Source organism: Camarhynchus parvulus, chromosome 1A (genome assembly GCF_901933205.1).
Source record: "Camarhynchus parvulus chromosome 1A, STF_HiC, whole genome shotgun sequence".
Classification (NCBI taxonomy): Eukaryota; Metazoa; Chordata; class Aves; order Passeriformes; family Thraupidae; genus Camarhynchus; species Camarhynchus parvulus.
In genome coordinates, this window is record NC_044586.1 from 22,790,604 (window position 1) to 22,806,744 (window position 16,141).

The 16,141-nt window shown below is 44.2% G+C and overlaps 1 protein-coding gene across 1 annotated transcript in view; it reads left to right on the top strand.

Annotated features, from left to right (window-relative positions):
- The window catches only part of CACNA1I (calcium voltage-gated channel subunit alpha1 I), a 151,598-nt gene that overhangs the window by 74,111 nt on the left and 61,346 nt on the right, over positions 1-16,141 (top strand). The window contains 1 exon segment of the mRNA XM_030959648.1: positions 11,293-11,390. Coding sequence (XP_030815508.1) covers positions 11,293-11,390 — 98 coding nt within the window.

The window sequence follows — 16,141 nt, forward strand, 5'->3', positions numbered from 1 at the left end:
CTTAGAAAATCCCTATTTAGACACAGCCTGAAATACTTGATCACAGCTGGAGCTGAAATTAGCTCATTATGATCAATGGTGCACTTACATCATCTGACCTTCCCCAGAGGACTTTTATTTTAACTGATGTTTTCTGCCTTTTTCACGCTGTTAGCGACACTTCTGTTTTCTTGTTCTAAAACTTATACTATTTTATGTGCTCTTTCAGTTCTCTTACAAATTTTCTACAAGTCCATCTCCTAATTTATATTCACGAGTATCACCTTTCCCTTTCCTTCTATTACATAGCTGCTTTTGCTTTCACTCACGTTGTACTATCTTCTTAGCCTGTTCACCTTTCTTGTCTCTCCTGAAGCTTCTTGAATACCCGATAAATATTCCTAAACACCATTTGGCTGTACTCCACAACTCATGAATTGAAGTCTGACTAGTTTGACACTTTTAAAAGGCGTAGATGTAACTGGTGCTTAAGGACGGTGTTTAGTGATAGACTTGGCTAGGTTGAACTGGACTCAATGATCTTAAAGGCATTTTCCAATCTAAATGATTTTATGTTTCTATGGCTGTTTCTGTGTGCTTTCAGATTCATGAATATGGCCTCCCAAACCCACCAGATATACCTGGTACTGTCGGTGACCTTACATGACTTGGACATAACACATGCAATCAAGTTCTATAATTATTTTTTTAAAGAACTTGATAGAAAATCTGTCTTCCATTCTTGAATATAATTTTCTGTATTTCCAAGGCTGGCAACTGCCAAGGAGATTTAGGTACCCCCAATGCATTGCCCAAATTTAATTCTTAGAGGTGAATTGGGAGAGTGCTTTTATCAAGAGTGCTAGTCAGCCTGTATTCTGGTGTGATCTGGACAAACCTAATCACATCCACAGGATCATAGGTAATCAGGGCTGGAAAGGGCCTTGTAGGGTCTCCACTCCAATCTTGTTCAAAGGAGGGTCAACAGCAAACTCAAGTTAGAGTTGTCCAGTCAAGTCTTGAAGACCACCATGGATGGAGATGGCACCATCTCTCACCATCCCAGCCTCACTGCTGATGTGTCTCTGTAACTAGTCTGAACCTCCCTTTCCTCTTTTTATTTATATTTGTTGTGTCTTGTTCTCCTGCCATATGGTACTGTGAAGATTCTGGCTTAAATCCCACTGCCTTGTAGGTACCAAGGAACTGCTGTTAGGTCCCACCAAAATCATCTCCTCTCCTTACAGGACAAATGCTCCTCGCCCAAGCACCTTGGTGAGCCTCCACTGAACTTGCTTCAATTTATCAACACCTTCTTTTATTGGAGGGCCAAAAGTGAATGTGATATTTTAGACATGGTCTACTGAGTGCAAAGTAAGGGGCATAATCCCTCCCTCATCTACCCGCTGCAATCTGACTGGTGCAGCTTGGTGTGTCATTGTCCTTCCCTGTGTGGACCTGTCCCCCAGGAGTGGCAGCTCCTTTGCAGCAGGACTACTGCCCATCAGTCCAGCCCAAATGCAGGACCTTGTATTCATCTGTTGAATTTCATGAGACTCCTGTCAGCCCATTTCTCTAGCCAGGAGGAATTCTCTATATGGCAGAAAATTAATCCATAAGTATTTTGTCACTGACTGTGTACTAGAAAATGCCATTTCTGACAGAGTGTGTTACTCCCCCTCTCTTTCTGTCCACTTGAGCCTCCTGACTAGGTTCAAATTCTTTACTTTAATATTCCTTTCATGCAGATTTTCCCACCAGGCCTTCCTAATGCCATTTAGGCATTCTGCTCATAAAATGAACAATTCTTATCCTCTTTATTACTTGGGCCCCTGGCACTGGTATATAGGCAACACTATTTTTCTCTTCTTTACATCTTTTAGTGCCTTGATTAGTTTTGTTCTTGACATGTAGGTTCTGTGAAAATTAACTCTTTTCCTAGTTTTATCACTTTCCCCTTTGGCCTTTTATTTAATCTTCTGACTGGTCTTTCAGTTCTCTAAAACCTAATTTTTCTTCTAATTAAATGCTGGTTAATATTTCTGCACAGGATTAGCCCAGTTCTCTGCCAGTCTCATGCTCTAGGTGGCTGGCCAAGCCAGCACCTTGTCACCAGATTCCTCGTTCACCTTTTTGCCTGTTGGCCAGAATGTGCCACTAATGAGTTCAGCTGAATATTTCTTGTCCAATTTCTTCAGAAAGGTTCATAAATCCAAGTCTATAATATGTGGTATATCTCTCATTATAAGAAAAACAATTAGTTTCAAAACACACCATCATGGGTAAATACTGTCCTTGAAGTCTGAATGCCTTCCTATATTTGATTTTTAATTTCACCTATAGTATGGCAGCACAGCTCTCCTGGAGCTCCATTTCTTTTCCAAAGCACCCTTTCCTTTCTGAGTAGTTATGCAGCCTTTGGGGAGAGGGTTTTGCACAGCTGAAGAATCCCTTTTCAGGCAAGCCTGGCAGCCCCTTAAGCTGAGCAGAACACTTCTTCTCACTCCCTATCCCTTTTGGCTAGTTGCTTCTTCGAGTGCTTTATGCAGCTTCCACACTGGGAGTCTGGAAAGTATTTCTATTAACTGAGATATTACATTTACATTTTCTTTCTGACAGTTCTCTACTGTCTTTGAGTTCTGTTCCCCATAATTCCCTAGATATGGCATCCTTTCCAAAAACCTGGAGAGATGATGACTCCCAAATCCATCCATCCAAGCTCTTTTCAGACATGTGCAGCACCACTGTGTACATCAACTTTCTCCTTACATGGAAAGCACTTATGGCCCCAAGTTCATCCCTCTAAACTTCAGCCTGGGAAAGCGAACTGGCAGCTCTCTGAAGGATGTGAGGTACCAACCTCCCATTCTCAAATGTCCACCTGTTTCCAGGAAACAAATCCATCACTGCGTGGTGCCCTTCCACACTGGGAAGATGCCTCTTAACCCAAAACACACCAACTGGCCTTAATCTCACAAGATGGAGAAGTGTTGCCAATTTCTGCTTTTTCTTTGCTTTTAATTAACTGCAGTCCTTCAGGGACCTGGCCAGAATTTGCATAGTTATGACTTTAAAATCTCAGATCATTAAATACTTATTAGCAGCAGGGTAAACAGCAGAATGCTCAGAAAATCCTAGTTAGCTAATGTTCGATGCCAAATAGAAGTCTCTATAAAATTATGGCAAGTCAAAGAAAACTGTAATAAATATAGCAATTAGGTGTTTCAAGTAGTGATCAGAAAAAGATGGAAACCAGCAAGCAGCAGGCTAAATAGCATCTTAACCAAAGGTAGAAATAGCAGCAGCACAGCCCTCCCCTCAAACATGCACTCGCTTTTCCCTCCTTAATGATACTAATTATTTCATTTGCTTTCTCCCAGTAAAGCTATCCCTAGATGTGCAACATATTGAAATGAAAGCAGTCATCAAAACGAAATGAATCACACCAGAGAAGAATCAAAACAAGGAGGCAGCTCTACCCTGCCTGCGTAATGGGTAGTTCTCAATTATTGCCTCTGATTTTTGCCTTCCTGAAAGCTAATTCCCTACCATGTGAATGCTAGGTTTCTTTAAAAAAAACAAAACACAAAGACCCAAAAAAGGTAAAACCAGCAGGCTTATAGGACCAAAATGCAGGCATTCTTTTTTATTTTCCTTTTTTCCCCCTCTAAGCAGTGAAATACAGAGCTCAGCCTGTGTTCTGACTCTTGGTTTTTAGAAGTGAGGCCCCATCGCTCAAATTCAGTCATCTGAGCTTGGCGAGTCCTTCTGGCTTTCTTATCACAGTGTGAAAACCTGCTTATGTCTTTTCGTATCATGTCTCTGAAACTATTAAGAAACTCTGACATTTTCTCTTAGTACACAGTTTGGAGAGAAATCTGAGTGTTCCAGGGTGTGAAATAATCACATTCCAGGCAGCAAGGGACCAGTCTCACAGGCTCTGGAAGCTTTCAGCGGCTTTTGCTTGCACAGCAATATAAAAAAAAAAAAAAGTAAAAAAATATTTTGTACTGGAGGGGGGAAGAGTTGCAGGTTATTTTTTTAAGAATACAAAGCATCACAGCTCAGGAGCTGACTGTGTAATTAGTAATTGATCTATAACTCCCTGAGGAAATGTCTTTTTGCTAACAGAATTATAGACTCTTTATTATTATTATATTTCATAAATGAGGAAAAAAGAGTGTAATTTTTGCATTTCTTGTTTTACTAGCAAGGCTTTTTTTCCTTCTGTGTTCAGTTTTCATGTCAGCAGAGAGTTGTCTTTTTGCAGCATAATGAGCTCTAAATTTAAAAGAGATAAGCAGAACTACTTAGCTTAGTACACTGTGGTTTGCAGAGCAATTTGGAGGCCTACTGTGTTATTCCACTTTTTCTGTGGTAGATGTTGAAAGGATTTTGGATCATCTGTTTAGGGTGCATGTTGAAGCCTGGCCCCAGAGGCACCAAACTGTGCAAAATGGGTGCAAAATGCACAGTTTGTTCTAGAGGTATCTATATCTATATAGATATACCTCTCTATCCCAAGAGAGCTGATACTGGTGCTGGGATCTGCCTGGCAGCCCTATGCCTCCAGCACCACAATGTCCATACAGCAGAAGCTCAGGTCCAAATAATGAAAGAGTCATTTGCCACAGCCTACTGGACCTTTGGGGAAAATAAGGATGTGGCTCCATCTGTAGAGCAAAATGGTGGGGGCATGGGGCAGAAAACTTAAAAAAAAAGGTCCTGGCTGGGAGCCCTGCTGGTCTGGCAAGTAGCACGTGTGTATCAGCTGGTTTGTGTGCATCCTGTGGCTGCAGACTCCGAGTGGAAGCAATAGCCCTTCACTCTTGCCCAGTGTCTGGTCAGGCCTCATCAAAATCTCCTGGCCCTGCTTCTTATGTGTCCAGATGGATTTACAAGAGATTGGATTCATCTTGCAGCTCTCTTTGTGTACAAGCTCAGGCACGTCCAGCCTTAGCAAGGGATGACAGGAGCAATCTTGAATGCCCCATGTGCCCCATGCTCTAGACCTTTATCTGTGTGCTCTTTTTCTTGCCTATCTGTGCACTCTTCCGCCTGCTTCATTGCTGTTACTCCAGTGCTGGGGGTCCCCACTTCCCAGGCAGTTGTGGACCCCAGTCAGTGGATTTTACTGCCTGTCTTCCCTTTCCACAGCACAGATTCAGCTGATGGAGTCTCTGGGGTAGCCTGGCCAGCCCTGCTCTCCACACTCCCTGCCCATGGCTACGCCTCTGGCCACAGAGGACCAGGGCTGTGTGGATCTAGTGATGCACATGCCTTTTTTTACTTTCCTTCTCCTAGAGGGGATCAATAATGTAAGAGGGGAGATATGGGACCACTGGAGCTCATTGTCCAGCGCATATACCAGCTTTGCTCCTTCTTTGTATTGTAGCCACAGTCTTTGAAGCCAGAGCAGAGGCAGTGAGACCACCTTCTCATCCTGGTATGTATGACTGAAGTGGAAGAATTTAGGGGTAAATCAGTCTCCCCCCACCCCACAAACTTCAGGTGGAAGATTTTAGCTCATGCATCAGGGGCTAGACATTTTGATAAAGGGAGAGATGTCAGCTCCAACCTTTGGCATAGATATCTGAATAAATTTTCAGTCAGGGAAAACTGATGGTCTTCCTATGGACTCCTATGTTCTAGAACTTCAAAGTGGTAGAAATTCCAGTTTGCAAAATGTGATAGCCAGATCAAGGAGCCAAGGACAGAAAGACATATTTCGTGTACACAGAAGACATTGATTAAATCCCATCTAGCCATGGTATGGGTACCCACCAGTCTTTGAGCCCTCACATAGCTGCAGGAATTCAGAGCAGAGACCAATCAAACTCTTCTGACCTGGTCATATCAGGTGCTCATAGATGTAGGGATCAAATGGAAGTCCACAGGCAGAAAAAGCTTCATTTCCCACAGAGACCCATAGCAAGTCTAAAATTACAGCTGGAAAGTCACAGCCACGAAGTTTTTGGCTTCAGTGCCAAACCTAAATTTATTTGACAAAAAATATGAATTTATTAGTCTGCAGTTAATTAGATTTCAATTGAAAACTTCTATCAGAGAAGGGGAATTAGGCAGCTTTTGAATTTGACAAAAACATATTGGCTTTGTGTCATAAGAAAAATACTGTCTTGGTATTTTTCATGAATGATTCAGAATAGTTTTTAAATGCCATTTTTTGGCTGCTAATTTTCAGCAAGTAGAAGTTCAGAAGCCAAGACTAGGACAGCTAATAAGTATTTAATAAAGGTATAAGGAGATGTAAATATGAAGAGGTAAATGGTAATGTTTGAACTGCTTTACTAATGGATTTCATTGAATGTAACTGCTAGGTAGCAGCTAGCCAGGCATTGCTTGAGTATATTATCCCAGGTCACACATGCAGCAAATGAAGTCTGAATTTTCTGGACTCCTTACGTGGCTTTTGTACTGTCACCATGTCTATTTTAGAGAGCCTTAGCTTTATTCTCCCTCCTGCTGGTCAGTCTGCTCCCCTGTGCCTGGCACAGAGCCACGCTGGCCGTGCATTTCTGCTCTTGGACCACGAGTGCTGCTCCTGCCGAGTGCCAAGGCAGATCCAGGCCCACTCTGGAGCTCACAGGTGCACAGGACCAAAGCAGTGCCAGGCTGGAGCTGATGAAGCTGTTCTGGTGTTGTTGAGGCCTCACAAGCATTGAAGGTTTCCATGCCCCCGTGTCCCCGTGCACTCACTGTCTGCTCCGGTGCTGTGACACGGGACAGAGGGACACGAGACCAGGCACATTCTGGGCAGAGTCAGCGTGCTAACAAATTGCTCACTTGTTCCCTGCAGTTCCTCTGTCTAACTCCAGGTCCTTTGTGTGTTCAGCTGAGTAGATTTACCTAAATGGAAAAATATGAAGGAAGTCAAGGGGCAAATGGAAAAAGTGGGAATGAAGAAGAAAGATTGAAATGAGAGATGGAAATGTTGCAGGCAGGTGTATGTCAGAGGGATGCAAAGAGGCAGGGAGCAGGTGGGATGCCTTGAGAGGGGGAAGGAAGGCAGAGCTCAAGCAGAGAGGTGTTCCCTGCCAGGCATCCCCCTGCTTATGCAGGATGAACCCCATGCATGCAGGCAGTGCCCCTGTCCCTTTTCCCACTCTGACAAGATTCCCAACATGTATCAGTCTTGAGCTGTGTGGTGTGAGGACACTGACTGTGCCAATCCCCTCTCCTTCCAGTGAGTTTCATGTGGAAGGTTTTAAAAAAGAAAACCTCTAGCAAGGGAAGAAGAATTACTGTAAATATTCAATTATCATGACAGCTCAGTGCTCAAATTCCATCACAGATGAGAAGTTTGTCTTATTTAGCATAGTTTAAGCTTCTGAACCTGTCCTTCTGCTCATCCATTCACACAAGGGGCCACAAAATAGTTTAGTGATGCCAGAAATGAGCTGCTGTTTCCCTCAGAAGAGATGCATATCACCTTGTTCTGTCATGATAAAGGGGAAGGACTCACACCCAGCACAGTCTTTTTTTTTTTCTTTCTTCCCCTTCCCACATCCTAGACTCTGTCTGACTGCCCCCAAACCTTAAAGAATTTATGGTGTTTACTAACAAGACGTGCCTTAAGCAGCCAAGAAAGAGAGGAGAACAAGATGGAGGGTAGTTAGGTAATGGGGGTACCCTCACTCATGGCACTGAGCTGCTACAAAGCAAGGACAAGGAGCCTGGGAGTCTCCTGGAGTTCAACCATTTTTACTGGCTGTAACCTTACCTTGGTTTACAAACACCCAGCAAACACAGGCTTCTGCAGGTTGCTGATGGGATAAGGATCCAAAAGCCAGCTTAACAAGAGTCCAAACAAGCACAGTACACCTGACCCACCACCACAAGGTCTCTAGACACAGGAAATGTGAACCTCCTGAAATAAACCTGCTGGCAGCTTCTGACTGATCGCTTCTTGCAATGAGTCCCTTTGTCCTGTGTCAGTCTGATGTCACCCCCACGTATGGCACTGGGAGATGGGGCTCAGTCCAAACCTAGAGGGGGTTGAGTGTCCAGGGTTTCCAGGCTGTGGGGAGCAGGGCTGGCTGGAGAATGATAATAACAAAAAGAGCTGGGCTAGCTCCCAGTAATGCTCCCCTGAAATGCTGCAGATGCCTGGAGACTCCAGCAGAGTCACTTAGAGACCCTATTTCATGAGAATGGAGGCAACATTTGGATTTTATCAGTTTTACCTACATAGGAGATGGGTGGGTTTTTGATAATTGTTGGAGTTTCACTGCACCTTGGTCACCTGCATTGTGTGGGCATGCTAATATTGCCCAAAGAGAGGAGTGAACATAAGCTGATGCTGAAGTGATCACTAGAAATGAAAAGGTGAAAATGAGCGGCCCTAATGCAAAATTACACTAGAATTGAATCAAAGTTGTTTGGATACAATCTGCATGACTACAACAGTCTTATCCACAGGGATTGAAGCATCCTGTATTTCTCTGCTATTACAGCTAAGACCAGGAGGCCTCAGGAAGAATTGTAGGCAGAAGGGGTCTGTTAATCGAGCTGGAGCCTCCTAGGGCTGAGTTCATTTTTGTTACAGTTGCTCTCTAAAAGATTCAGCGTTTGCCCTTTTCTAACCCATCCTTGGGAACAGCCTGCTGTTTTCCCTGGCAGTGTGATTGTCTGTTCAGCTTTTTTATCTGGCTACACTGGAACATAATGGCAGTAAATCTGTGACTCTGGCCACTGAGGGCTGCAGGAGGCTGGCTTGCTGCTGTCTGAACCACAGGGTTGACTTAAGGCAGCATTTGTCTTGTGCTGAAAGGACCCACGGTCACTACTTGGATGACTGATAATTTTCTAGTGACACAGGAACTGTACTGTATAGGTGGCAAACTCAATCCAGCTAGGAGAAGGCAGTGATGTTCACTGGGTTAAGGTTACTCACATGCTGTAGCCACAAGAGGACAAAACCCAAATGGTTTGAAAACATTTTAAAATTAATTTTGCATGGCTAAGGCTAAGAGAAGATGCCACCTCCATTTCATGTCGCCCCTAGCCCTGTGCTTTTCCCCTGTGCTTGGTTTCTCTGAATATTATTCAGGACTTCTCATTTGGCTCCTCCCAGTTCAGAAAAAATACTTTCTGAAATTAGATGTATTTTGGGCCAACAGCTTATTTGGCATTTGACTCTTGGGTTGTTCTGCTACTGCTCAATTTTTATTTCTTTTTTTCCCCTCAGAGGCAACCCAGTTTTCTTAGGAGCTGTGTTTTTGGGAGAGGAAAGGAAGTTCAGTGGGACTTCACCAAGCTTGAGGCCTTTATGTTTCTGTGCATATACATACCCCCACAACAGACTGCAGCGTGGGGGCTCCATCAGTCAGGAAGCTGCTTCCGTGTGTCAGCTCTCTGTGAAGAGCTGCTAGCTCATGGCCTGGGAGCAATACAACTCTGTCTGTAGTGTGCTTTGCCTGTAACTGTAATCCCAAAGTTTCAGCAGGTCTGTCTAATTCTGAAGCAACAACATGCTGATGAGACAATCTTGCTTTATTTGGAGCAAGGTTGGTCAGTGGTTACTCAAGGCCCTTTCACTGTGTGTCTTTGCACCACACGGGGATGTCCTGGAGTCATCTCCACGCGTTATCTCTGTGTGTTCCTCCTCCTTTTGTACCTGCTTCCAATTTCATCTGACTGCATCCTAAGCCTCTGTCTATCACTAATTCTTTCTGTAGGCTGGTTGAACATTTCTGCTTGGCTTGGGGTCGGGGCTTTTTTTGGGTGTGGGAATATTGTGATTATCTGCATGAAATCCCTTGTCTCTTCTTCTGCACTTGGTATATGTGGAACTGACAGTTCCAGGGAGGTAAATGAATGCCACTGCATTTCAGAGGAAGAATTATTTCATGCAATTACCCTAAAAGTGCGGGAGAGAACAGACTGAAAGGAATGAGGGAGAGAAAGAAAGAGAGCATGAGAGAGGATAATCACAACACTTCGACAGGTTTACCCCATCGTGTTTGAAAATCCATCACTCTGACAAGTCCCCTTTGTGAAAGGTGTAGACAGATAACCAGGCATTAGCTCTTCAAGGTCCTCTTGAATGGAGGGTAATCTGTAGAAGGATGAGTCCACTGTTCCATTTCGCTCAATGCCTCTCCCTGATTATTTTTTACAGACTGGCTGTACCCCATTTCCCTCTCAGTGTCTCACTTAAGCTCTCATTTAATTCTCAATTATTCCTGGTTAGGGGGATTTGGGTAAACTTTCCATTTACTTGTGGGTCTTTCTGTAAAATTATGGTTTTTTTCTGAGAAAGGGTGCAGTAACAAAAGGCAGTCCCCCCAATCCCTTCCTGTCTCCTGACTCTTGTTAAAAGGCCAGGGAAAAGGGAACTTTTTGTAGTTTCATTATTCAGTCTGAGAAGAGATTCTGTAGAAGCAGTTCCTGTCCTGACTCTGCTGCTATTTCACCTGCCAACTTTGTCATGCTCTTGATCCCATGAGCAGACCAGAGTTACCCAAGGGAAGCTGGTGACAACAGCCCATGTCTTCCTGGAGGTCTCATGCATCTCTGTTCATGAAAACTTGTTCATGAAAGATGATTTGAGGTCCTCAGGTGGAGATTTCTGGCCAGGATTATCATTATATCATTATAATTATCAAATCATCATTATAATGATTTCCCACCGTGCTTTTAAAGAGACAGGACATTTGCCATGCTGGGCAAGGAGAGAACACTGGGCTAAGGATTGCTGGGCCAGGCCACTTTTTGTCACCTGCACCTGCTGCTCTTGCAGCAAAGCCAATGCTTGAGTCACACCTATTTGCACTTTGAGGTTATTTACAGCACATGTTGTTCAGTTAGGAGAGCTAAGGTCTAGCATATGTCCTAAAATTAGGCTTTTCTCCTTTTGGTTGGTGTCAAAAAGGAGTGATTCACAGCCATGGGGGAAGCCTTTCCATCTAGTCAAAGCAGTTAGTGCTTTAAGAAAGAGGGTTTATTTCTGGGTAAGATAAAGCAGGTTTAGCTGAAGCTGCCTCCCGAGACCACACAGCCTGCAGTGGGAGATGAGGGGAGCACAGGGAGCACCCCACTGTGCTGCAGGATAACTCCCAACAAAACTGGCCACATGGCTCCTGTCCTGATGGCCTTGTGTGCAGAGGCCACCCCACACATGTGCCCTGGCCAGAAGTGCCAGGATGAAGCTCTGGCTTCGTCCCAATAACTTCCAGAAACTCTTCAATGAAGAAGTTATAAACCCGTGTCTCAAGCCAAAATTCTGGATTCTTTTGAACTTTCTTTTTCTCTCTTTTTTTCCTCTCTCTCCCTCTCTTTCCCCTGCTGCAGGATGGTGGAGTACTCCCTGGATCTCCAGAACATTAACCTGTCTGCAATCCGTACTGTCCGTGTCCTGAGGCCCCTGAAGGCGATCAACCGCGTGCCCAGTAAGTCGTGCTCCCCTCCCACCCCTCCCAGCTCCTGGGGAGCACACGGTCCATAAGGCTGCCTGTGCTGCTGGTGTCCCAGCAGGTACAAAGGGAATAGAGGCTTCTGTGGGGTTTGTGCAGGCTTTTCCTCATCACAAGGCCCAGAGGTGTTGTTGGATGGGCAGGAAAACAAGTCTCCTGGTATCCACCCTGGCCATCCTTTGTGCATGGCCTGTCAACAGAACCTCAGGAACCAAAGGTGAACAATGTGCAGTAAAGGGAAGGGGTTTTTCTTTCTCTTACTGAAAGATATCACAGGTTTAATGATGTCTGTAGCCTCAAAAAGTCCTGTGTGTGCGGTCTGGAGAAGGATGAGCTTCAGGAATCAGGGAGACTTAGTTTGCTCAGGCTTTCACAAGACCTTCCAGATCCTCTCATCTGAAAAAATTTCATGCCATTACTGGTTAGGGGTATGTAGCACCAACTCTTTTTTTTTTTCCCCTTCTCGCCTTGTGCTTTGTATTCTCTCTTTTGTGCCAGCTATCCCTTCTGTGAGCTGCTGTGTGTGTACGAGTCAGGCCTGGGGCAGCCAGGGCTCTGCCCAAGCCCAGATGTGTCAGCCCTGGGACACTTCAGGCATTTCTTCTGCAAGTTTTTCAGTCTTACAGAATGGCAGGAAGTCTCCTTGCTGTTCTCCATAATCTCCCTGATCAGGCTTTCTGCAGTGGCTAAGACCTTGCCAGAGCTCTCCTAATCCTTCTGTCAAACTCAGATGCTCCTTTTTCTTTTCCAGACCTGAGAAAGTCTGCATAATTGACCTCCTAATCTGCATCGTATGTTTTCCCTTGTGCCAAAGTAATTTTCATGATGTCACCTACTTCTTGAACATGCTGTGGAGGTGAATTTCAGAGACTCTGGCTTCATGCAAAGCCTTTCTATAAGAGGATCTTGTCCCTCTTCCTGGATATACTTTTATCTTTGAGCAATGGCCTTGAACAGAAGGGGCTGAAAGGTTTAAAAGAGAAACCAAGGCACAGTCCTGTATGCTCAGCATGGCAGAAGGGGACCAGACAAAAGAGCTACTGGTTGGGGCACTGAGAGAACAGCCAGGAATGTGACAGGTCCATCACAAGATGATAAAGATGAGGTTCAGGAGAAGCTTTTGGCTATTCATGGTCAGCAAAACAACCCCACCCACCCCCACCCCCCGGTCTGCATCCAGAGAGGAGAGGACTGGGAGCCAGTCCAGTCCAGAGCCCTGGTCCTGGGGTTGATGCCTAGTGAGGCTACCTGGAGCAGAGGCTAGACAGAATTAAAGGAATAAAGTAGGTATTTATTGGGCAGTAAAAGAGCCCAGCCATGGCTCCACCCAAGATGGACTCCTGGTCATGAGTTTTCCCACTTATACTGTAAGCTTTGGCCCATTTACATATTGGGGTTAATTGTCCAATTTCAGCTTCAGCTTAGGAAGTCCCCTCCTCCCAGAGTGCTCTCCTCAATTTGCTGTTTACACTTTTTGTGCCTGAAGATGCAACAGTGTCCGTGGTTCTGGGGCTGGAAAAGGATTGCTTTGCCTAACTGCCCTGTGAAGAGAACTTGCTAACACTTTATATGAAGTTCAGGTTACCCACTAAGGCAGTACAGAATCTAGAAAATATGAAAGCTAGAACTTAAGGCATCACCTTTCTGTGAGGGGGTGGCCTGGAGGCTGTGCATGGCAGAATCACCCTTTCCAGGAAGATGTGGGCAGCCATGTGAGAGCAGCACCATCCTCACGTTGTGCAGCCTCCTTTCCTCCTGCTTCATCAGGTGTGCCATGAGTTTGTGCTCAAAGACTGCTTGGAGAGACTGATGCCTGTTATCAGGGTAGACTTAACCTTGGAGGCAAATGGAAACATCTGGAATGACATCCCATTAACTCTTACAGGTGTCTGCCTTTTTAATTGCTGGACAAAGGTGATCAGGAAGAAAGCTTGCCTGGCAGAAACTTAAGAATTTCTATTAGTCTTGTTCATGTCTTGGAACAGCTAGAGCTGCCCGAGGGAGGAAAAGTGTGAGCCACATCAAAACTGACCGGCTCCATCCATGCAGAGGCACCAGAGAGGCTTTCCATCATCTTTCCTGACCTTTGCAGAGCAGATGCCATTGAGTTTTACTGGCTGTCCCTGCCCTGACACTGCCTGTTTGCTCTTTCCATCAGTATAGAACTATACCTGTATGAAATTGATGCTGTTTTAATTTACACTCTGTGGTTAAACCTTTATGTATTTTTCTTGCTACATAAATCTATGGTAATATGCAGAGAGTGTTTTGGAAGAAAGACATCCTGCCATTAATTAAAACAAAAAAAAAAAAAAAAAGAAACTGGATTCCCTGGGAGAGGAAGCATTGACTTGAGGGCTGAAAACTAGCAAAGAGGTTGTAAACAAAGGTTTGTGATAAATGGGAATGAGCTGCATTAGAAGAAGGTGCCTAGTGGGCTACAACAAACATAATTAATGGGACCTTTGGCCACAAATCTTTTTTTAATGTCTTTGTAAAGTTCTTCATTACCAATCTGAAGAAGAGGAAAGTCTATTAGTGAGATGTACTGACGATATCAAGCCGGAGGTGTTGCAGGTGCTACCAAAGAAAGTGGGAAATAGGACAGCAGGAGGTAGAGGGAGATTGAGGTCATGGCTGGGTGTGTGAGATGTCTGGGAGAGGCAAGGAGTGGGGGGTGGTTGATCCCAAAGGCAGATATTCAGCCAAGTTCATAAGGCCATGGTGGGACAGGGGGCCCAGTGTTCACCTTGGGCATTTCAAAGGCTTCCACAGGGACACTCAGGTAGGGACTGATTTCCACAGGGGGGTCTGGCTGTGTGGACTGAATAATGGCAATTTATTATCAGGAGAATTGACAAAATTATTAGGAACCTGACTGATTAGAACACTAATGGGAGAGTGCTCAAGTGATCTGTCAGGTAAATTATTTAGTGCCCAAAGAACTCTACTGATCTGCCAGTGTTTGAAAAGTCCACATACTTATATGAGAAATTTCTAGGGAAGTTTAAGAAAAATTTTATACTACCTGAATTAAAAAAAAAAAAGGCAATAACAGAAAATTAGAGGAGAGGGAATTCAGAAGGAATTTCTAAGGAAACAGTAGCAACATGGCAGAGTAAAAAGTTAAATAAACTGATTTTATATTCTTAGCAGGAGGGCAAGGCTGAAGTTTAAATGCCCAAATTCCCAAATTGGATGTGTCTAAACTCTGCTTACGTGTGCTCATCTGCAACATGAAACTACTGAAAGCTCTTCCTCACAGGGACACTCCTGAGGCTTTGAAACAATATCCCACAAAGCACTGTCAAATTCTATTTACTCATTATCTATGGTACAAAGGATGCATGTGAGGATGTAAAGCCTCTCTGAATCATGACAGAAGAAGAAAAGGACAACCAGTGTAACCAAAAGGTGGTAAATGTCCATTGAGAATGGCAGTTTCTACCCAGCTGTAGTTAGGCTGTAAAACTCACTGCCACAGGAAGTGGCACTGTGCAAGTAAAGGAGGTAAAATAGGATTTTCCAGTGGGATTTTCCCATCCTTGGAAGTGTCCAAGGCCAGTTTGAATGGGGCTTTGTGGGACTGGACTGGTGGAAGGTGCTGTTGTCCATGGCAGGGAGGTTGGAAGTAGATGATCTTCAGTGTCCCTTCCAAACCAAACCATTCTGTGAGAACTCTCATGGACACACTTCTGGATTTCAAACCTCCTTTGGGGTTAGAGCTGATCTTTAGCTACCAGTTATCAGCAACTCAGCAGTTCTCAGCAGGATGTGCTACTGACCATTCCAGGTTTCCTGCCTGAAGCAGTCTGGGGTTCTGCCCTGCCTGATCATTCCTCCGTTCTCCTGCCATCTGTGGAGTGTCTAGAGAAAACATGAAGCACCCTGGTCTTGTAATTGTACCATACCTTCATTAACATTTCCTCTTATTCTTGCATTCCTGACTACAACCCCAGGAACTCTGCCTTTTGGGGTCATGTTTGAAAATGCAGGAAATGAAAAGTCAGAGATTGGTCTGGTCCTATTGCCATGGGATTCAATTCCATGGCAATGAGTTGGTGTGACAAGCCCTGCAAGTCACTGAATCAGTGTAAAGAGTATAAAAATACCTCCAGGTCTCTGCCTTCTGCTCTGGCCATGTCTGTGTCCTGTCTTGGGGTGAAATTCCACATCCATTTGTTGTTATCCTTTTGTGATTGTATTGCAGGTTGCTGGGTGAAATATTGCTCTTTGTGCTCGCTCTTTATTAGTTGCTTATTCTCTAGGCAAGGCACAAGGTTTGGGGAGAGAGGCTGGTTTTGTTTTATTTTTACCTGCTTTCGAGCAGTGAATCTGTGATCATTTCTGATAATTTGAATTTCTTGCTCTTCTTTTATTAAGTTTTTTTGACATTTAAGAAGGAAATGTTTCTTCATTTTACTCTTTCTTGTCACATTGGCCTTATGCAAAGAAGAGCCCTTGCATTATGTGTGATGTCTTCCAGTTTCCACTTACAATTTAGTAGCTGATTCATCATTTGGAAGCAGATTTTTTCAGCTGGATGCACTGTATGCAAGTGAAGGGATCTGTTGCAAAGCAACTTTACAGAGTAGAAAGTATACATACATGCTAATACTCAGTCTGTAAATACAGTAATGTTTATGTTGAGTTAAAGGTATTAGAAAAATAACATTATATGCTTATTATTTGGTGTGCAGGAAATAAAATTTCAGATTTGTGGGAAG